This window comes from Erpetoichthys calabaricus, chromosome 7, assembly GCF_900747795.2.
Source record: "Erpetoichthys calabaricus chromosome 7, fErpCal1.3, whole genome shotgun sequence".
Classification (NCBI taxonomy): Eukaryota; Metazoa; Chordata; class Cladistia; order Polypteriformes; family Polypteridae; genus Erpetoichthys; species Erpetoichthys calabaricus.
Window position 1 is genome coordinate 82,525,149 of NC_041400.2, and position 23,814 is coordinate 82,548,962.

General features: G+C 38.1%; 1 protein-coding gene across 1 annotated transcript in view; it reads right to left on the reverse strand.

The window, feature by feature from the left end:
- The window catches only part of rusc2 (RUN and SH3 domain containing 2), a 329,699-nt gene that overhangs the window by 39,618 nt on the left and 266,267 nt on the right, over positions 1 to 23,814 (reverse strand). Inside the window, exon 10 of the mRNA XM_051929450.1 lies at positions 12,117 to 12,163. Coding sequence (XP_051785410.1) covers positions 12,117 to 12,163 — 47 coding nt within the window. The remainder of the gene's footprint in view (positions 1 to 12,116; positions 12,164 to 23,814) is intronic.

The window sequence follows — 23,814 nt, forward strand, 5'->3', positions numbered from 1 at the left end:
ATGAAGCAAAAGATCAAGCTGTCATCTTGTATTTGTAATTTCTAAATAAACATAACTGAACATATTCCAATAATAACCCCTTTCTGTGTTTCATCACTCCCAATTCAGATGAGCATAAGCAATAGAGCAACTGGCTGTCAGGCGTATCCTACTGATCAGGCATGTTAAAGTTAATTTTTGTACGTTACTTTGCTCTCTGTGTGTTTAGAATCAGTAAACTATCACTAATAAATAACAAAACAATTGTTAATGGAAAGAAAGCAAAAAATACTGATGCTGATAAAAATAATTCAGTTTGTGCCATATCACAAAACATGACATGCAAAAAAACTGAGTGTTTGGAACATCTGAAAAAAGAAACCATTAATGTACTCTGAAATTAGTATACTAACAGTGTCAACAGCTTTAAAATACTGGCCAATGCACCAATTAGTTACCCAACCATAATTTAAGTGAACTATTATCGCCACTTATAAATATCAAAATACAATGCAGGGCTTGAATTTTAATGTGTGATATACATGGGGATTCCTCCAGTATAACAACAAATGGGGGAGATTTTATAATCTTTGTGGAATTTCAGCATAGGGTTTTTTACATGAACTGATGCTAATCCTAACACTGAAGGCTTCCATTTGGTTACTACTGACCAAACCTACAGAGACAGTGGAGGAAAAAAAGGAAGAGGATGTGGTCTGGAGATCTTTGTGAACTGTATGTGGATTCATATTACTTTAACCCTTTCAGGACTGATGTTGACTTTTGTCAAAAGGAGGAGTTGACGATGGTAATCAACTGTAAACTGTGAAAGAACCAACTGTTATGTTTTAGTTGGACTCTCGTTGCTAGAAGGAAAGTTAGATTCACTGGTTTCACCAAGATATCCTGCACTCACGTAAGTAGCAAGGCGCAAAGAACGGCAAAAATGGGACTGGCATCTGGCGAGAGATCAAAGCGATTGTGTAAAGCAAAATACTCCGCAGACGACATTTTGCCAATTATCCCTGAACTGGACTATGACTTGTCAGACTCCGATTTTGATATAAGTGATCGAAAATGAATGTGAGGTTCCAGCTTCAGCTGATTGGTCCCCACCTAATTGTGGTACTAACAATGTTCGCCAGATAGGACTGACACTTAACAATAAGAGGTAGAAACTACATTGCAATGTATTGCGACTGTACAAGACAGCTGGGCAGCAAGCCTGCTGCACATTCTTAGCAAAATGGCAGCCACAGCATGCAGCAACAGACGTTTTATGTTGATTCTGTGTGCAACCATTGCTTTTCAGAAACTGTTTATTGGAAAAAATATTCAGCCTTCAAAGAGTTAAAGGAGCATCTATGTTGTCGAGACATTGAGCTATACGCAGTGAGCATGCAGCTGTACTATCTGCCCAGAGTGTTTTCTCATATTGTTGTGATAGTAGTGTATGTTCCGCCGTCAGCTGCTGGTGTCTCTGCATGTGAAGAGTGTGGTGGGGGGACTACAGACTTGCCACCTACAAGCCCTCTTTGTTATTTCTGGGAAATGAGTGTGGTGATGGGGACTAAAGACTTGTAGCCCTCTTTGTTATTTCTGGGGACTTTAATCACGCCAAACTCTTGGATGTCCTACCTACCTTCAAGCAGTATGTCATCTGTCTCAGCAGAAATAACAGGACACTGTATTTACTGTATACTAATGTCAGGGATGCATATTGCTCTATAGTGTTACCCACACTTGGAAACTCTGAACACAACATGTTTCACTTGAGGCCTCTTTATAAGCCATTGGTACAGAGGCAACCTTATGTCACCAAGATGGTAAAGGAGTGGTTTATTAAGGCTGTGAATAAGCTGAAGGATTGTTTTGGAACAACTGACTGGGATATTCTCTGTGAACCCCAGGCTAAGGATACTGACAATGTTTTGCCATCTGAAACTGTGCGTTGCTTTGCAAACAACAAACCCTGGGTCACAGTTAATAATAATAATAATTCATTACATTTATTTAGCACTTTCACCTAAAGGCCCTGTTGAACAAAAAGAAGGCCTTTAAGGATGGTGACAGGGACTCTCTGAGGAGCGTGCAGAGGGAGCTGAATGTGAGAAATAAGGGTAAAGAGCACTACATAAGGAAGTGCTTCTTTAATAGGTTTAATGGTGGGATACTTGAAAATGATCTCACAGGAAACCTTCACAAAATAAAATTTCTCTGTGTCCTTCACAACTATTAGATAATTACCACCTCACATCTCCACCCCAAATCCAGAGTTTATTATTATAGAGGATGAGGTGAGAACAGAGTTATACAGATTGCATGCAGGAAAAGTGACGGGCCTGATGGAGTCAGTGCAAAAGTTCTAAAGGCCTGTGTTTATGAGTTGTGTGGTATCTTGAAGCACATATACAATCTCAGCCTGAGACTACAGAAGGTTCCGGTCTTTTGGAAGACCTCATGTATTGTTCCAGTGCCAAAGATCAAGAATTCCACAGAACTGAATGATTATAGACCTATGGCACTGACTTCACACCTGATGAAAACAATACACAGGCTGGTTCTTGGTCACTTTAAAACACAGGTGGTGGGTGCAGGGTTGGACTCTCTACAGTTTGCATATCGTCAGGATGTGGAGGTGGAAGATGCTGTGGTTTATCTGTTGCACACAGCCTATTCTCGCCTGGAGAGGGCTAGGAGTATGATGAAAGTCATGTTTTTGTATTTTCTAGCACCATTAATACCATCCAGCCTCTCTTATTGAGGGACAGGTTGTGTGCAGCGCAGGTTAACACTGCCCTGATTTCCTGGATTTCAAACTATCTGACTAACTGGCAGCAGTACATGAGATTAGGGAACTGTGTGTCATTAACATTAGCAGCATGGGTGCTCCATAGTGGACTGTCCTTGTGCCATTCCTTTTCACTTTTTACACCTGTGATTTCAGGTATGATTCCAAGATGTGTCACTTTCAAAATTTAGAGTTTGCATATTTATATTTAGCAACTAAATATGCAATTTTGCACCTACCGTTAACCAGAATAAAATAGTGTTTTGAAGCCCTAAATACATTTTATTTTGATACTAGACATTAAGCCCGTTACAATAACGGGCGCTAGAACAGTAGTCCATAAACATTAGTAGAAACAGTCTATATTAAATGGCAAGGGACCTTTTACCTCAGTAAATTTTTTCCGTAAAATGCCTGTAATTTTCTCTGACAGTAATACTGGCTTTGCTGTCCGTAATATGCGTTTAATTTTCTGTCACAACAGTGGGCAATCAGCAGATTCTCCTCTGCAACTGATGTAATGTGCACGAAAATAAATCTACTTTTAAAAGTCATCGTATTGTAATATCATGAAAATTCGTATATTTAGGAAAACCCCTTCAACGACTGACACTTTACACTTTACCGGGCCAAGCTTCTTAATCGCAAATCTGACATCCTCAGAGTGAAAACTTCCACAACAATGGGGAAGCTGGTCTCCGCGTCTCAGTACCCGATTGGAATTTTCATGTTTTATGTTTTAGGTCTTACCTCATTTACCGAAATCCGATTGGATCGGCCGCGCAATATTTAATAGGTCCCGCCCTCTCTGTCTTGAGTGACGCGTCAGGCGGCCTTTGAAGCATCGCACCGTGCCCCACGCATGCGCACTTCACCAGAAAACACACACACACGGACACTGGACGCACACAGGGGTTTTATTAAAGAGGATTAACAAATGGAGTAGCTTGTGTCATTGCCAGAGTAGACAAATCAAACAGCCACTTATTCAGAAACTTGCCTTGAGTTTTACTTGCTATAACCGTTTTTAGCAGTGCCAGTGGGCGCTGTCCTATATCCATAACAGTAGCTGCATGCAAGGTTTCCCCCACAACTTGAACTGTATAAATTAGCTGGAAAGTGAAAGGATGTTATAACAGAAATATGTAGAAGTACCAAGGTTATTATAGTTAACGAAAACTAAAATCAAAACTGTAACTATTATTAAAAAACATTTTCGTGAGCTGAAATAAAATAATTAACAAAACTGAAATGAAAAAATAAAACTAAACGAAACTAAACTAACTAAGTAGATGGAAAAAATAACTACAATAAAATAATAATTTACTAAAAATAATTTTAGTTTTTGAATTAATATTCTTGCTGTTAGTTTTCAACCCTTATAACTTTTAACTCTAAAACTGAAAGTCATCTACCACGAGCCGCCCGCACATATTCATCCCATGAACGGCAGCTGGTGAATTAGGGTGAGTGTTCACACAGCATTTGTGGTGACACCGCAAGCTGAATACGCACGTGAAGCGTGTGGAATAGAAAGTGATTTACGTGCCGCCTTTCTTTGCACTTGTATATATCAAGATGTAATTCAAACGGCTGAAATTGGAATGTGCTGGAGGAGTGAGTGAGTAATGTTTCAGTTTATTTCTCAGGTACCTGCTTTTTACTAACAGAAATTCACCTGCCACTTTGCACACAAAGTATATGAAGTATAGAGAAAGTGTAGTAATCATGAAAAAAATTCGACCTCGAGATTTTGATGAATCTTGATATTTTAAACCTCCCCAAGTCCGAAAACACTGTTTTTTAGAATTATGTATGTGTGTGTGTAAACACGATAACTCAAAAATGCAACTAGATAGATGGATGAAATTTGGCATGTGGTTGTTACACTGAAATTGTTGATCTGTATTAACTTTTGGGCCAAATCTATCAACCGGAAGTGGTACTTTATCTGAAAACATACTCGATTTTTTTTTATTCATGCAGCTGCAGAGTCTGATTTATTCAACTTTACTTTTATAATAATTGTTCAATATATTATTAATTTGATTTGTTGTTGATGGTTCTTTAATGTACATAATATAATCATTGCCTTGCAGTTTACTCCTCAAATATCCATCCCCATATCCGAGTACAGAAAAGTCTAGGGGAGACCACTGCCGACTTTTGAAAATAAAACGGCACTGATTGAGAGACTGACAAGCTCATCGTATAAGATCAGCATATCGTTGCTGACCAATCACTTTTTCTTTAAAAACGTCATTTAACAACAAAGCGATACAAACCTTGTAAAATTCCTGAGATGACAATGTCTTTACTGAGCTACAGGTAGGTAGGCGACTACAGGTAGGTAGCCTGCCAACTGGTGAAAAGCTAAACATACTAATGTGTTTTAATTATTATGCTATATTTATTAATTTATCTTTTTTAGTTAATATTCACAGCTCAAAAATATTGTGAGAATAATCTAGTAGAAGAATAATATTTTAAAATATCTGTTCCCATTTTTACAATGTTTCTCTCTCCCTCAAAATAGATAGTTGAAATCATCATATTCATTTTGTTCTTAATATCAGCCATATCATACATATTGCATACCAGGGATTTTTCCTGCCTTGCATCCAAGCTGGGACAGACTCCAGGTTTCCTGTGATACTGCTCTGGAAAATGATATCAAGTATTTATCTTAGCATTGTAAATTTTCACAAAGCAGGAATATCATGAAGTGAATGGATTCTGTGCGGTGATCGATGTCTCCTCTCAGCGCGGAGGAAGTCAGTTTAAGAAGCGTAGTGATTAACAACTGGGTCGGGGAACACAACACAAAGCATTTAATGTGCTGCATTAACTAATGACGGGGTTTGACAAAATCTAGTAAATTAAACATTGATTTTAGGAAGAAGTTTAGTTTACAACATTCTACTTTAATTATGAAGTAAACTATGAGAATAAAGTGGAAATGTCGACTTTAATCTCGACATAAACGGCGAGAATAAAGTGGAAATGTTGACTTTATTCTCAACATATTCTGTTTTTTTCTTCCCTGTGTCCGTATTTTTTTTTTTCTTCACCGTGGCCCTAATACGATTCCGTATGGCTATACCACAAATAGCATTATAAATGCAAGTTGCAGTTTTATTATTTACTAGCAAAATACCCACGCTTTGCAGCGGAGAAGTAGTGTGTTAAAGAGGTTATGTAAACATATATCTACATATACATATATACATATATACATACATAGTGCGTTGTAACACGGGCTGTGATTGTTACATGGGAGGGAGACGACAAATCACAGCTTCCCGCTTTCTAATCGGGCCTGTGATTGGTGCTTTGACTGATGCCCACATCCCACAGTATCTCCCCTTAGGAGAGGCGTTAGGCAAGTGTAATTGAATAGCGGTGCTGCAAGTTTAGCTTTACACCTGTTTTTAAGGCTTATTGACTGAAAGTGGCTTTCATGAAAAAAGTTAGGGCTTTGCTACAGGATACACCGTCCACAAGTTAAGGAAGTAAAAATAAAGGTATATATTTCTGTTTTATTTAAACCTTTTAAGTTTGTATGCGGGCGGTATGGTGGCGCAGTGAAAGGTGCCAGTTAGGAGACCCGGGTTCGCTTCCCTGCGTGGAGTTTGAATGTTCTCCCCGTGTCTGTCTGGGTTTCCTCCGGGTACTCCGGTTTCCTCCCACAGTCCAAAGACATGCAGGTTAGGTGCATTGGCGATTCTAAATTGTCCCTGGTGTGTGGGTGTGTGCGCCCTGCGGTGGGCTGGCACCTTGCCCGGGGTTTGTTTCCTGCCTTGTGCCCTGTGTTGGCAGGGATTGGCTCCTGTATTTAGGATATAGCAGGTTGGATAATGGATGGATGGACATTTGTATGCATAGCCCCATTTGCCCGTTTTCGTTTTTTTTCTTTCTTCAGTAATATTTCAGCAAACCAGGAGCTTGTCAGTTCAAATCCTGGTACTGACACCACTGTGTGACCCTGAGGAAGTCACTTCATCTGCCTGTGCTGCAAAAAACAAAAGTAATGTAACAAATTGTACCTCAGATGTTGCAAGTTGCTGGAATAAAGGCATAAGTCAAATAGATAAATATATATTATACACATAGGAACTATTCATTTATTTTCAGTTAAGTCATCTGCAGCAAACCTTTACAAATGAGGGTTTCTCCTTTTTAGATAGTGCAAACTGTTTCTTCTTCATTGAGGTTTTCTCTTGGAGAGCTTTTTTCATTTCATTGAAAATTAAAGCAGCAGCTGCCAAAATATGTAGCTTTCTTATTAATTTTTCAACATTGTGTAAAATAACTTTATAAAGTAACATCCATCCATCCATCCATTTTCCAACCCGCTGAATCCGAACACAGGGTCACGGGGGTCTGCTGGAGCCAATCCCAGCCAACATAGGGCACAAGGCAGGGAACCAATCCTGGGCAGGGTGCCAACCCACCGCAGATAAAGTAACATAAAAGGTTTAAATACTGGTTATCCTTTTACACTAAAATATTACTAAAGAGATGCAAAAAAAGTAAAATGCATATGTTGTTTTTCTTTAAGGAGATTAAATATTACTGAAGAAAGAAAAAAAAAAAACTAAAACAGCCAGATGGGGCTATGCATACGAACTTAAAAGGTTTAAATAAAACAGAAATATATACCTTTATTTTTACTTCCTTAACTTGTGGAGGGTGTATCCTGTAGCAAAGCCCTAACTTTTTTCGTGAAAGCCCGTTTCAGTCAATAAGTCTTAAAAACAGGTGTAAAGATATTGACAATAAGCCACGCAAACCCACCAAGATATGGAATCGTTTAAATCAAGGCGCTAGTCGAAAAACACCATCCCATACTATTAGTTAACGATTAACACATTTCTATATGTATTGTAAGCATACAATACAACTGATAATATGTTGTGCTTATTTATCTGGTGTACCGACATTTTTGCGTGTTTAACGGCTGAAATCCAACGTGGTTTGTGCCCTTCAGAATAAAAACAGTTTGCATTTACCTTTTTAATAAAAGGCGAGCTTTTAAGCCTGAGAAATCACCCCGTAAATGCACACGTTTAATTGCACATGTGTTAATATGTATGATTACACACTGTTTCTTCTTCATTGAGGTTTTCTCTAGTATGTAGATCGGGGTAATTACATTCACGGCATTCGTAGTCTGAATCACAATCTGATTGTATGGGTGGTTACCTACCAGGTAACGCTTATGGTTGGTCAGCAAGTCAGCTAACATCAGCCATGGTGCCTTCAGTTGTGAGAAGAAGATCATAGAATGGTTGAAAATAGTTTACTGTTAAATAATGTAAAGAGTACGCGACACGTGTTTCGCCCTAATTCTTGGCTCATCAGGCGTACACACTCACTGCACTCACTTACGGGAATCGAACCTCGGAGTTAGAGGCGAAGCCCCTAACATTGCGCCACGGCGTGTGGTTCGTTTATGCGACACGTGTTTCACCCTAATTCTTGGCTCATCAGGCATAAGGAAAGTGTAATTGAATAGCGGCGCGTCATTGAATAGCGGCACAGCAAGTTTAGTTTCTTTTTAATAAAGTCAGGCGTTAGGCAAGTGTCATTGAATAGAGGCACTGCAAGTTTAGTTTCTTTTCAATAAAGTCAGGCGTTAGGCAAGTGTCATAGAATAGCGGCGCGTCATTGAAGAGCGGTGCTGTAAGTTTAGTTTCTTTTTAATAAAGTCAGGCGTTAGGCAAGTGTCATTGAATAGCGGCGCGTCATTGAAGAGCGGTGCTGCAAGTTTAGTTTCTTTTCAATAAAGTCAGACGTTAGGCAAGTGTCACTGAATAGCGGAGGCGCTGCAATTTTAGCTTCTTTTCAATAAAGTCAGGCGTTAGGCAAGTGTCATTGAATAGCGGCGCGTGATTGAATAGCGGCGCTGCAAGATTAGTTTCTTTTCAATAAAGTCAGGTGTTAGGCAAGTGTCATTGAATAGCGGCACTGCAAGTTTAGTTTCTTTTCAATAAAGTCAGGCGTTAGGCAAGTGTCATAGAATAGCAGCGCGTCATTGAAGAGCGGCGCTGCAAGTTTAGTTTCTTTTCAATAAAGTCAGGCGTAGTGTCATAGAATAGCGGCGACGCTGCAAGTTTAGTTTCTTTTCAATAAAGTCAGGCGTTAGGCAAGTGTCATTGAATATCGGCGCGTGATTGAATAGCGGCGCTGCAAGATTAGTTTCTTTTCAATAAAGTCAGGCGTTAGGCAAGTGTCATTGAATAGCGGCACTGCAAGTTTAGTTTCTTTTCAATAAAGTCAGGCGATAGGCAAGTGTCATTGAATAGCGGCGCGTCATTGAAGAGCGGCGCTGCAAGTTTAGTTTCTTTTCAATAAAGTCAGGCGCGCTTTGCAGCGGCGAAGTTTTGCTTTTAAATTTTTATTAAGAAGAAAAGAAAACCTTTTTAAACTGAGGGAAAATATACCAATAACTATTTGTTAAGGATCTGTTTTTTTGTGAAGCTGCCTTTACACAGCCTGTCCGCTGTTTTATAAATGAACGCCATATAAGGCCGTCCTTTCTCCTTCACAGTCAGTTCACGTGATTACGTGTGAGGCGTGATGATGCGATACGCAACCCCCGCAACCCCACCTCCCATGGCCAGCGAGCTGCCGTCCATTACTGTATATGGACAAAACAGAGGTTCCAGTTATGACCGTTACGCTTTGAATTTTGAAATGAAACCTGCCTAACTTTTGTAAGTAAGCTGTAAGGAATGAGCCTGCCAAATTTCAGCCTTCCACCTACACGGGAAGTTGGAGAATTAGTGATGAGTGAGTGAGTGAGTGAGGGCTTTGCCTTTTATTAGTACAGATGCATATAGCTTAGCTTGAAGCAAGGTCCATATTAATGCAGTTTGCCTAAATGTTGAGTTAGTTTTTAAAGATGTTATCACCAAGTTGCACTGGTTTTATTTTATTTTAATTTGGTGAATACTGTGTAATGCACCTGGGCTTGAAGCCTTGAAGTAATAGTGCAACTATCAGTAATAATACTATTATTTATTTTATTGTTATTATTTATTAGTTTAAATATTATGCAGTTTAATGATGGTAAAGTTGTTTAAAAAGTCACTTTAATGTGTCAATGGACACAGATTGTTAACATTAACAGAAAGTGTAGTTGGTTTACAAAAAATATTTACTATTTATTCCTTTTCTAAGACATGTTCAGTGCAATACAACTTTTGACAAGCACTTCTGGATATTTTACTAAGTCTAAATGCCTCTTTGGATGGTTGAAAATATGTTGTCAAAATTATAGTTTAAGTTTTTGCAAAATTTGTTCAATAAAAAGGTTCTATATTTTGACAACATCTGTCATGCAATGTGATTCCTTCTCTTCATTAGTGCCACCCCCTTGAAAACTATCACTTTATGGGGCCATGCAAACCTGTATTAATACTTGTGTGCACATTAAAAATTTTTTTTGTACAATGCACAATGCTCTTGACAGTGGAATAGGTAATTCTTAGCCAGTAATTGCAGTGGAAAATGTGGTTAACATCCACTCATGCATGGGGAAAAAAATACCGTTGAATACCATGAAACCAGGATAATTTAGAAAAATACCGTGATATAGAATTTTGGTCAAACCGCCCACCCCTAGTATTATATATGCATAATATGTATTGTTATGCCATTCGGAATAATTCCTCTACTTGCTGTCACACATGAATGCAGTACTGACTTTCACTCAGTATAATCACAATTGTACACAAGCAAATACTGTAAACGTTTTCAGAACATTGTATAGACTTGGTAATGAAGTATCGGTTTTGTGACATTCCTAGACAGGACAAGGAGCCAGTTGATGGCAATGTTAAACTGGTTCAGTGAGTTACAAAATAACTGGAAGTTTGAAACTGTTTAATTCATCTGTATTGATAGAGGACCTAACAGTATAGCAGCAGTACCAGCACTGGCAATTGGTTGCAGATATTAAGTATTTATGGTGTTCAAAGGGTATGCAACCATATATCAAGTTTTGCGTAACACTCAATTTACCCCAGGTTAAGGTAGGGCTTTGCAGCAGGGCATTTATTTTGTTCAAATAACAAACAAAATAAAAATATTGAAGTTAGATGGTAATGCTGACATTTTCTGAGTGGATTTGTGGCATGGTATAAGGAGCAGTTGTGGTCGATTTTTTTTTTCATCAAAAGAAACATTTTTAACAAACAGTGCACATTTTAATTTGAACAGTGCAAAATACATCATTACCACCAATAGCGTACAGAATATGCAGAATTACCAGCTACTTTCAGTTTAAACAAATGGTGCTTAAAAAATCAATCACAACACAAACTGCAGTCAGACAATTTAAATAACCTAAGCAGTAGATTGGTGCTCCATGGCAGGAAGACCTGCATATTTACTTTGTCTGATTTTAATGAATCTTTCTAGAATGGCAATGATCCTAGCCATGCTTAACTTGTGTTCGTAGAGATAGCTGGTGGCTCAAATGCTCATGTACATTACATTTTACTATTTTTGATACTTAAGAAGTCTATTTTGATTCTGTAAATACAGTATTTCACACGTTTGTTGTTTATACATTCTTATAATAGCAGTACAGATGAACTCTATGGTACTCTTCGTTTAAGAAACTCTAGTCTTAGAGGATATTGCTGTTGTGCCTGCATCATCTTCATGTAGTATGAAATGATATCCATCTTCAGTGTTGCTCCTTTTTATTATTTTTAACTCATGCCACCAATGAAGGAACATTTTTTTATCAAGACGGTTGTGCCAAAACACTAAGTATGGGCAGAAACTGCCTAACCATTGCTCAAAAAACACTATCCAATGATATCAATTATCTGAGCACTGGAAAGATTGCAGTATTTCTGCGTAACTTTGTTTGTCTTGATCAGTTCATATAGTTAGTATCATGATTGTCAGGGCTGTAAGTGATGCTTAGAAGTATATTCTGATTCAGATATCACTGTAGTGAGGTAGTTTAACATCTCCTGCCAGAGGCCTTCTTACACTCACCTGAAATTTGTGATTACACACAAAATATATTTCCTAAACAATTACAGCATGTTATGTCATACAGCATATTGCATACAGCACTCCTTGTAATTCTGTAATTTTACTTTATATTCATTTTACAAACAGCAAAAATAGACATTTTGACCTCCCCATAGCAATAGAGTGCATCCTTAGTTACTGTAAATAATTATTGTGAAAAATTAACAAACAGGCAAACCTCATCTTCAAAACAGTGATTAGCTGTTCAAATTTATAGGACTTTATAAAATTCCTTTAAATAATATCTGTATTGAGGAATAAATGTAAATTAAAACCTAACCAGTTTTACCTTCACAGTTGTACAAGTGGTTGAACCAAAATTCCACAGACTTCATACTGTAAATGGAATGGACAGGATTATGATTGATGTAGGATATTTAAAACACCATTTTTTAATTTAATTTTTTTAACAATATAAAAATATATTGGAAAACAATAAAAACATTTCAGTAAGAAACTAAATTTGCTTTTCTAAATGACTCTCAATGGCCTGTTTGAATGAAACATGACACACTTTACCAAGAAGCTTTACATTTAAGCAAAGTATTAATAAATAATGTGTCTGTTGGAATTTAGAAACATAACATGCACTGTACCTACATTCAAACATTAACAATGACATCCTTTTGGTCTTCATAAAGTTACAACAGAGAAAGAGGTTAATATTAAACATGGAATTTGTAAACACTGAACTGACAAATCAAGTACTTTGGCACACTTCAAACCAGGGCACTCTCCAGCACTAGATGAAAACAGCACTTTAAGGTTGACATATACTGATTTTGCAAATCATTATATGCTCAGACTGAGGTAATCAAATAGAAAGTAGAGGAACCTTTGCTGAAATCACATTTAGCTAGTGTTTGCAAAGTTCTGCAGTTTCTTTTAATGATGCAATATCATTTCTTGACACCTATAACAATGCTGATAAGTTAATAAAAACTGTACCTAGACAGAAGTATTTTTATTAGAAAGAAACAAATGATTCTATTTCTTAGGAACAAACAGATGAGAACAAAAATATTTAATAAGCCATAATGAACTAATTTTATGTGTTTAAGAAACAATAAACACACATTATTTTAATATTTATTAAATTGGGTAAGTCTTATAAATCAAATATGTCTAAACCTAAGACTTTTATTCTGCATTTTGAAAAATTGCAATCTAAATTACAAATAATGCTATTTATCAGACAGAAACAACAGATTATATTTGAAAATAACCATATTCGCATTTTCCCTGATTTCTCACCCTCAACAGCTGCTAAACGTGCTGCTTTTTACAACATTAAACAGCGCATATGGAAAGCCGAGATTAGATACAGCCTCTTGTATCCTGCCAAACTGAAAGTGGACATTCAAGGCAAGCTCTACATTTTTACCTCTACAGAGGAAGCAGAAAAAAAGCTAAGAAAACTGATCCCAACACTTTTTTGAAATATGATCCTCAGTCGCATTCTATCAAGGCACGGCAAAGAAGATCTTACCGGCTGTTTAAAACACTTGTAATGATACTGGTACCGTAATTATTAGTGTTGGGGCAGTGATTAAAAGTGTTAATCGTGATTAATCGCATGATTGTCAGCAACTGATAGTGATTAATCACAGACAATCACAACAATCACATTGTTATGTGCAAAATTCAATAATGAACTCAAAAGTTGTGCATTGCGCATATTTGGTTTGCAAACGCTTTAAACAAATAAGGTGCTTTTAAACAGTAGTATTTCCTTTTGCCTGGGCATTAATGTTTTATCTAGTTTGTTATAGAAAAACAAGTTACCCTCAGAGACCAGAGTCACAATCACTACATTATAACAGGCACCTTCCGAGCAACAGCAAGTTAACATTTTTAAACCTGTTTTCTTTTTTATCTGAACAGATACCAGCAGAAACATTTGCTTTTATCAGGGAGCAGCATAAATAGTCTATGTTCAGTAGCTCTTTGAGGTCTAATATTTTTTCCAAAAAATTCAGTTTTCTGAAAAGAGCACCAAGCAATGGTTTCACACATAAATCAACATAAAATGCCTGTTGCTGCCTGTTGTGCCTGATGTTGGCTCCTGTTTACGGCAGAAGCGGCTGTGTGGGGGACGGCTTGATGGCCAGCAGGAATGCATGGTGGGCTGGCTGCCTGGCTGGCTTTGTGAGACAGGTGCGCAGGGGTAGCAGTTGCAGTGAGACTCAATATGACTTGTACCTCCTGTCATCATAAGTGTCTGTCCTCCCAGGCAAACGTTGCCATAGGTGCATCAGCACCACGATCAGCTGGGGACTGGTCAGCTGATTCCGGTACCTCACTTTCGTTTTCGATCTACATCTCCAGATCACTTGCTTCAAAATCAGAGATAAACAAATCAGTGTCCGATTCAGAGATAATATGAAAAAAGTCATCCATGGATTATTTTGCTTTGAGCATTCACTTTGGTATCTCTCCACATGCCATTTTAGAAACTGTTTGCTTTTCACTACTCATGCACGCGCAAGGAATCGAGGTCAAATCAACAAAACTAACTTTCCTTCTAGCAAAAGTGTATCGAAAAGCGCTGCAGCAAGTAGATCACTTATCTTTATCGATCGCTAGCGAGACTGAGGCTTTCAAAATAATAATAACAATAACAAAAATTGCATTAACGCACAATAAAATAATTGTCGGCGTTAATTAATTAATGCGCTAACGTGATAATAACGAGTTAACTTGCCCAGCTCTAGTAATTATACATTCTTTTCCCTTCTCGGTCACTTTTTGTTTATGCTTTAATTACAATTATATGTGTTTATGTATGTATGTATGCATGTGTAAATTTAAAAAAAAAGAAATTAATTTTTTTTAAAGGAGACTGTTTAACATCATACCCTTGGTTTATTGTATTAGGGCTCACTATGCTTATCCAGTGCTACTTTTTAACATTATTCCCTGGGTTTACTATCTCAAGATTGTTTAAGATTATATTTTATGCTTACAGTATTTGGACTCTATTGTCAATAGATATCTCAATTTTAATCCTCATTTGCTGCTGCTGGGGGCTTTTTCGTTTTGGACGTGCTCTGTCTCTAGGTATGTCAGAGGACTGGGACTTTGTGAAGTGTGGTCCAGCCTCACGTGGGGAGGCAAAATGTGGGGCAGGGGGACTAGGGGGGATCAGAAAGAGAGCGAGGACTTCAACAGACAATTTCCCTATATGCAGATGATATGGTACTGTATATATCAGATCCACAAAATACTGTGCCTGCAGTCGTAACAGCACTAACAGAATTTTAAAAGATTTCTGGTCTCAAAAGTAATTTGAATAAAAGTGTGCTCTTTCTAGTGAATTCTCAAGCACACAATATTAGATTAGACACCTTCCCTTTTATCATCGCAGATCACTTTAAATAAAAGTGGTAAAAATCACAAGTAAACATAAAGCTCTTTATCAACAAAATTTTTCCATCTGTATGGAAAGAATTAAGTAAGACTTGCATAGATGGTCTACCCTTCATCTCACTTTAGCTGGAAGAATTAACATTGTTAAGATGAATATCCTTCCTAAGCTTCTTTTTTACTTCAACACATTCCAATATAAATCGATAAATCATTTTTTTAAGAAATAAGATTCAACCATAACCTCATTTATTTGGAATTCAAAACATTCACGTATCCAAAGGGCGACCCTACAAAGACCTACTGTGGAAGGTGGCATGGCTCTACCTAACTTTCAATTTTATTACTGGGCAGCAAATATAAAAGCTATAAAAACCTGGACATTGACACAAATAGATGAACATACACAGGCTTGGTCTGCAATAGAAATAAAATCCTGCAGTACTTCTTTATATTCCTTGCTTTGTACCCCAATAAATGCAAGTTATCACAAATACTAACAACCCAATTGTGCTTCACTCACTCAGAATATGGAACCAATGTAGGAAGTATTTTAAGATAGATAAGCTTTTATCTGTGGCACCTCTGCACAAGAACCACCTTTTTCCACCCTCTCAAACGTTCACAGTTTTGAATGTCTGGAAAACATTCTGAATTAAATCACTTAGAGATCTGTACATAGACAACGTCTTTGCATCCTATGAACAATTACACTCCAATTTTAACATTCCAGCAGCACATTTCTTTCACGACCTTCAAATTAGAAATTTTGTTGAAGAAAAACTGCCATATTTTCCTCATGTCCCGCCTACCTCTATGCCAGAAAAAATACTGATCAGTCTTGAGGACTCAGCATCTCATTAATATATAAAACCATTTTACAGTTCCTCCCTTTCAAAGATCCAAGAGTACAGTGGGAAAAGGATCTCTCACTCAACATCTCAGAAAAGGAGTGGAATGTAGCAATGCACAGAATTCACTCGAGCTCCATATGCGCAAAGCATACACTTATACAACTTAAAATTATATATCAAGCACATCTGTCTCATTTAAAATTGTCCAAAATGTTTCCAGGGCAAGATCCAACCTGCAAACGTTGCTATAAAGTTCCAGCCTCACTGGGCCACATGTTTTGGGCGTGCACCAAATTAACATCATTTTGGACCAATATCTTTAAATGCCTTTCAGACAGCCTTGGTGTCACAATACCTCCTAATCTATTAACAGCTGTGTTTGGTGCACTTCCAGATGGTCTTAAAGTGGAGAAGGACAAACTATAATTGCATTTACTACACTATTAGCAAATAGACTCATCTAGCTCAACTGGAAGAATCCTAACTCTCCTATTTTAAGTCAGTATGTAACTGATGTTATATATTATCTGAAATTGGAAAAAATCAAATTCTCACTGAGAGGATCTGTACAAAACAGAACCTGGCAGGATCTAATCAATAACATTTTAGAATAAGCATTTTAATTGAGGAAGCAGATTCTCTCCTCTCTTTTTTTACTCTATTTTTATTCATTTATTAATTTATCAATTATTTATTTTTACTAGTTTAAAGTTTTACTCTGCTGGCCTAGCTCTCTTCATGGGTGGGGGTTGATTTGTTCCAAACCTAGTTTTGTAAAACTTGAGTTATTTGTATGGAATGTTATTTGATTTTAATAAAATCAATAAAATCTAAAAAAAATATAAAGATTCAGCATTATTATAAATCTTGGCAAATGAAATAAATTTGTAGCTTAAGTAAGATTTCAAATATTATGGTCAGGTTTATTTTAATGTCCTTAGCATTATGTGTACCCCCAGGAAAAATAAGCCAAAAAGGTGGAATTTTTTGTACAAGAAAAATGTTATATTTAATAGAAGAAAAATGTTATATTTAATAGAAACATGTAAATGCAGTACCAAAACATCAACATATACACTTTCCCAAGCATTATTTGAGCTTAACACTTTTCACCCAAACCAAAGAGGTTAACATGAGTTTAATCAGAGATAATCATTTTTACATAGATTATATGGATCAGTCCTGTTTTCTTATATAAAAGACTACACCAGTACACAGTAATGACAGAAACTTTACTGCTAGAGTAGCCACAAAAGGTAATTGCAATGTGCTGTCCTTCATGTAAATCATCAACGTTCCTAACTTCTGCTTCCTCCTCCACTATACACAGTACTTCGGCTACTCTATCCAGCTCCTTACTCAGGCTATGCTTAGCTGTCACATTCTACCACTGGAACCCTTGGACCTCATGACCTTGTGACACACTTGTTTAACACTAGAATTACCAGAGCCAACGAAAAAACTTGTAAATCCGGCCCACCTTAAATCCCTTCACACCTCTCCGTCAGCCTCTTTTGTGTTCTAAATGTGTCGTTAAAACAGAAACGTTTTTCATGTTTTAGTAATAAATAACAAAATGTAGACATGAACTGTATAATGTTTGAAGGCTGATGGCCAAATATCAAATAAACACTTTTATAAAAGGTACAAGTATAATACAACAGCTTCTGTGGTGTAGCGGTAAGATCTGCTGACTTATAATCCGGAGTTCAAAACCGTCTCCCCGGCAAGTTTAGCGTAGTGCGCTGTTCTTATTGTTAATATAATACAATAAAAACATACATTTGATTTGTGTCTGTAAAAGCCGATGTAAATTTATAGTACTTGTAAAAGTTTTTTTTTCCACTTTTATTTTCTCAGTCATGATCGCGATACAACTGCTCTATACCCCCTAACCCCCCACCAGCACCCCAGATCTGACGCTGTTAGTTTTTATTTGAAACTGAGAATAACTACAGATGTGAGTGGTGTTTTGAGACACTGAAACTGGAAATTCTCTGATCTGGAGGGATAAAAGCTGACACACAAACGCTGGCGATTTTTTCCTTCTCCGTATCTCACCGTCACTTGATTTTTTTTTATTCAGTTTTATTGAGTGTTCCTGCTCATACTGAATTAGTGTGCACCTTATGGTGTATGATGTCAAAAAAACACAGACGTAGGTATATATGATATTTGGAATTATTCGTTTTATGACCTGTATAGTACATTTCGGAAAACTTTGTGGCACGGATGCAACATTATTTATATTATTCATATTCATTCGCATAACATCTTGCGGTTCGTAATCAGTGACTGCGTGTTTTTTTTACCCGATCTTGCCAGTCCCCACATGTTGCTGTATGCTGTTTCTTTTGTACTCCAGGATATGCAGAGGATAGAATACTACAGAGCAGTAAGTTCAGCGCTATATGCAATCATCAGATTCAAATGTTAACTGTTCACACACACGCAAGGATCGTCTTTCCAACATCTACAATGTGTGTACCTGTTACAATGTACACGCTTCTCTCTATTCTGTGGTTCCTATTACACACCTGAAAGAAAGAGACAATATATGTGAAAACATCATCGCACTAATGCAATATTATTTGAAAACGAACAGCGTCAGGTCAGGTGTGGATTTATGTTGGCGCTATCACTGAAAGAAAAAAAAAGATCAACATGTGCGTTGATCCTGCAGCACTGAATAAGCTCACGCGCTTTAACATCCCTCCCTCTTCTCCCCCACCCCTGATCTGACTCTAAGAAACAGCACAAATACAGACACAAACCAAGTGTGATCAAGAGTTCCCGGTTCGATCCCCACTCATTCCTATATTTGCTGTTTTCAGTAATAAGCTGCTCCTTTTGTTAATACTACACAGTACACACATACAGTACACTTGGTTTGCGTCTGTACTAGGCTTGGGCAGTAATATGGTATCCCGCGGGATCTAAAAATAGCAACGGTATCAGTTTCAATACTGTTATACCATCATAAAAACAATGCACTTATATAGGAGACAAGGAATAAATATTAAATATAATTTATTTAATGCCTAAAAATGCGTATGCGTGGTTGTCATCATGTGACAGCGTGGAGGAGAAAGAGAGAGGTGGGGAAAGATGGCGAGTCGCGCACCAAGTGACCTAGTCTCGAAAAAGAACACAACTTCTGCAGTTTGGCAGTATTTCGGGTTTCGACAGAACGAGAAGGGAGAGGCAGTAAATACGGACGAGGCAATTTGTAAATTGTGCAACAAAAAGGTGACCGCGAGAGATGGAAATACCTCAAACCTAAGGTCGCATATACAAAACCACCATCCACTCACTGCTGCGAGGATGGACCCGAGTTCACTCAGTGCAACAGTTTCAATGCCTCCCGATGCAGGACCAACAACATGTAGGTCCACCGCCAGTACGCAGCCGACGATAATGGGGGCCTTCGGGAAAGCAACAAAGTACAAAGTGTCCGTTGGAAAACCTGTACTGATGCAGTGCCAAAATACTTGGCGAAGGAAATGGTCTCTTTCCACACAGTGGAAAAAAAGTCCTTAACGGACATGGTAAAGGTCCTAGATGCCCAGTACGAGCTGCCTGGACGGAAATATTTCTCACAAACAGCCGTCCCACATTTATATAGTAAAGTTAGAGACAATGTTCAAGTTCTGCTGTCAGCGGCAGACAGTTATTCCTTAACAACTGACATGTGGTCGTCAGTTAACATGACACCATATATGTCTCTGACTGTCCATACTATTACACCTGACTGGAAACTTGAATCCAAATGCCTCCAAACTACGTATTCCTGAGAGTCATACAGCGGACAATCTTACTGCTGCGCTCAAAGCTGCACTTCAGGAATGGCAACTTGACAAGAAAAAACTTTCAGCCATAACCACTGACAACGCTGCATTGGCCGTGGCTATACTGCTTCGGTCACAATCTAAACTTGGCTGTCACAAATGGATTGCATTTGGCAAAAAACCGAGCGTGCCCTCGGACTATGCCGTAACATTGTCAGGGCCTTTTCACACAGCTGGCAACGTAAGCATGAACTCCACAAGAAGCAAGTGGACTTGGGACTCCCAAAACATAGTCTCATAACGGTAAGCATAAAACGTGCAGAGAGTTCCTCAGGGGCAGGGGCTCAAATATAAAAAAGGGGCATATATATATATATATATATATATATATATATATATATATATATATACAGTGGTGTGAAAAACTATTTGCCCCCTTCCTGATTTCTTATTCTTTTGCATGTTTGTCACACAAAATGTTTCTGATCATCAAACACATTTAACCATTAGTCAAATATAACACAAGTAAACACAAAATGCAGTTTGTAAATGATGGTGTTTATTATTTAGGGAGAAAAAAAATCCAAACCTACATGGCCCTGTGTGAAAAAGTAATTGCCCCCTTGTTAAAAAATAACCTAACTGTGGTGTATCACACCTGAGTTCAATTTCCGTAGCCACCCCCAGGCCTGATTACTGCCACACCTGTTTCAATCAAGAAATCACTTAAATAGGAGCTGCCTGACACAGAGAAGTAGACCAAAAGCACCTCAAAAGCTAGACATCATGCCAAGATGCAAAGAAATTCAGGAACAAATGACAACAGAAGTAATTGAGATCTATCAGTCTGGTAAAGGTTATAAAGCCATTTCTAAAGCTTTGGGACTCCAGCGAACCACAGTGAGAGCCATTATCCACAAATGGCAAAAACATGGAACAGTGGTGAACCTTCCCAGGAGTGGCCGGCCGAACAAAATTACCCCAAGAGCGCAGAGACGACTCATCCGAGAGGTCACAAAAGACCCCAGGACAACGTCTAAAGAACTGCAGGCCTCACTTGCCTCAATTAAGGTCAGTGTTCATGACTCCACCATAAGAAAGAGACTGGGCAAAAACGGCCTGCATGGCAGATTTCCAAGACGCAAACCACTGTTAAGCAAAAAGAACATTAGGGCTCGTCTCAATTTTGCTAAGAAACATCTCAATGATTGCCAAGACTTTTGGGAAAATACCTTGTGGACTGATGAGTCAAAAGTTGAACTTTTTGGAAGGCAAATGTCCCGTTACATCTGGCATAAAAGGAACACAGCATTTCAGAAAAAGAACATCATACCAACAGTAAAATATGGTGGTGGTAGTGTGATGGTCTGGGGTTGTTTTGCTGCTTCAGGACCTGGAAGGCTTGCTGTGATAGATGGAACCATGAATTCTACTGTCTACCAAAAAATCCTGAAGGAGAATGTCCGGCCATCTGTTCGTCAACTCAAGCTGAAGCGATCTTGGGTGCTGCAACAGGACAATGACCCAAAACACACCAGCAAATCCACCTCTGAATGGCTGAAGAAAAACAAAATGAAGACTTTGGAGTGGCCTAGTCAAAGTCCTGACCTGAATCCAATTGAGATGCTATGGCATGACCTTAAAAAGGCGGTTCATGCTAGAAAACCCTCAAATAAAGCTGAATTACAACAATTTTGCAAAGATGAGTGGGCCAAAATTCCTCCAGAGCGCTGTAAAAGACTCATTGCAAGTTGTTGCAAACGCTTGATTGCTGTTATTGCTGCTAAGGGTGGCCCAACCAGTTATTAGGTTCAGGGGGAAATTACTTTTTTACACAGGGCCATGTAGGTTTGGATTTTTTTTTCTCCCTAAATAATAAAAACCACCATTTACAAACTGCATTTTGTGTTTACTTGTGTTATATTTGACTAATGGTTAAATGTGTTTGATGATCAGAAACATTTTGTGTGACAAACATGCAAAAGAATAAGAAATCAGGAAGGGGGCAAATAGTTTTTCACACCACTGTATATATATATATATATATATATATATATATATATATATGTATATATATATATGCTTTGCATCACATAAATAAATTATATTGAAAAGTAGGCTATATAAAAATAGAAAACCATTTTTTAAATTGTAATTTTTTTCCTGTATTTTTTATCAAATAAATGCAGGCTTGATGCGCATAAGGAACTTATTTAGCCTAAAATAAATGTGCATGCAAATTTGACCAAATGGAATAATATACATTAATGGACTTATTTATTTATGCATTCATTCGTTTATTTAGGCCTATTTATTCATTCATTCGTTTATTTAGGCCTATTTATTCATTCATTTGTTTATTTAGGCCTATTCATTAATTTAATCGTTTATTCATCATTCATTAATTAATTCATCCATCCATCCGTTGGCAGGACTGCGCAACTCGCTGGGGCTCCAAACTGGCAATGGTGGAGCGCATCCTCGAGCAGGCCCAAGCGATCAGACATGTCCTGTCTGATGACAGAAGGAGCAGCCTGTCCCTGACCTGGCAGGACATGGACGTCTTGAAAGCTGTTCACGAAGCACTGAAACCAGTCGGTGACTTCACTGATATTTTGTCAGGAGAAAATTATGTGACCAGTTCCTGTATCCTCCCCATACTACAGCTCTGCAGGGACAATGTGTTGGCTGCGTCAGAAAATGACCTCCAGCTAACAAAGTCAATCAAAACTGGAATTCTAACAAAGCTGGAGGCCAAGTATAAATCGAATTCAGTGCGCAAAATATTGCGAAAATGCACTTTCCTCGACCCTCGTTACCATGGAGGATATGAGACGGATGACAACGCATTGGCTGAGACCAAGGCTGAATTACAGGCCGAGATCGTGAGCTTAGAGGCAGCAGGTCCAGTGGCCATCAGAGTGGAAGAGGAAGAGGCACAACCTGCACCCTCATGAAAAAAGATGACTCTGGGAAGTATGCTGCAAAAAAAATCTGATGCAATGGCAGGTCCCGTCGGCATCGGCACCGTAGAGGACCGAGTCGGAGCTGAAATAACAGCCTACTGTTTGGAGCCAGTTACTCAAGGAGACGAGGACCCACTTCTCTGGTGGAAAAATGCTGCCGGGCGTTTTCCCCAGATGTCGCGAGTGGCACGAAAGTACCTGTGCGTCTGTGCCACAAGCACACCATCGGAGCGGGTTTTCAGCACCGCAGGTAAAGTTGTCGGTCCACAACGTGCCCTGTTAAAGCCGGACAAAGTAAACATGCTGGTTTTTCTAGCAAAAAATCTTGACTAGATTGATGCCACTTGCCATTCGTTCCTATTCGCACTGTGTTTATTTTTATTTATTTAATTGATTCAGGTATTTTTATTTGGTTTACGTTAAAAACAATACTGGAAAGAAGACTGGAAAGAAGCTTTTGTTTAGGACTATTGCTTTGCAATACTTTTTATAATATGGATGATGTTTATGTTAATTCAACTCTGGTTGACTGTTGTGGGTCTATTTGCACTTTTTTATAAGCTGCTCTTCTTTGTTATTAAAAGTTGCTCAGGCGGTGTGATTTAATTTAATTGATTTGTGTGCGCGTCTCCGCGCGAAAACTGTTCTGGATGTTTATGTTAATTTAATTCTGTTTGACTGTTGTATTTGCACTTTTTTATAAACTGCTATTTGTTGCTAATAAAAGTTGTTAATATTGTTCTGCATGTTATTTTGTTATTGTTTCAGTATTAGTGCTTGATATTCAGTTTCTGAACGGTTTAGGCACAAACCAACAGTTTGGTGACGCTGTCTGAGCCTTACGTCACATTTTTTTTATTATTCACGTTAATACCGTATACCGAGGTAAAATAGGGAGGAGGTTTGACGGTATCAAAATTTGGATACCGCCCAACCTTAGTCTGTACTTGCGCTGTTACTTAGAGTCAGATTGGGGGTTTAATGTTAGACGCGTGTTAGCTTATTCAGTGCAG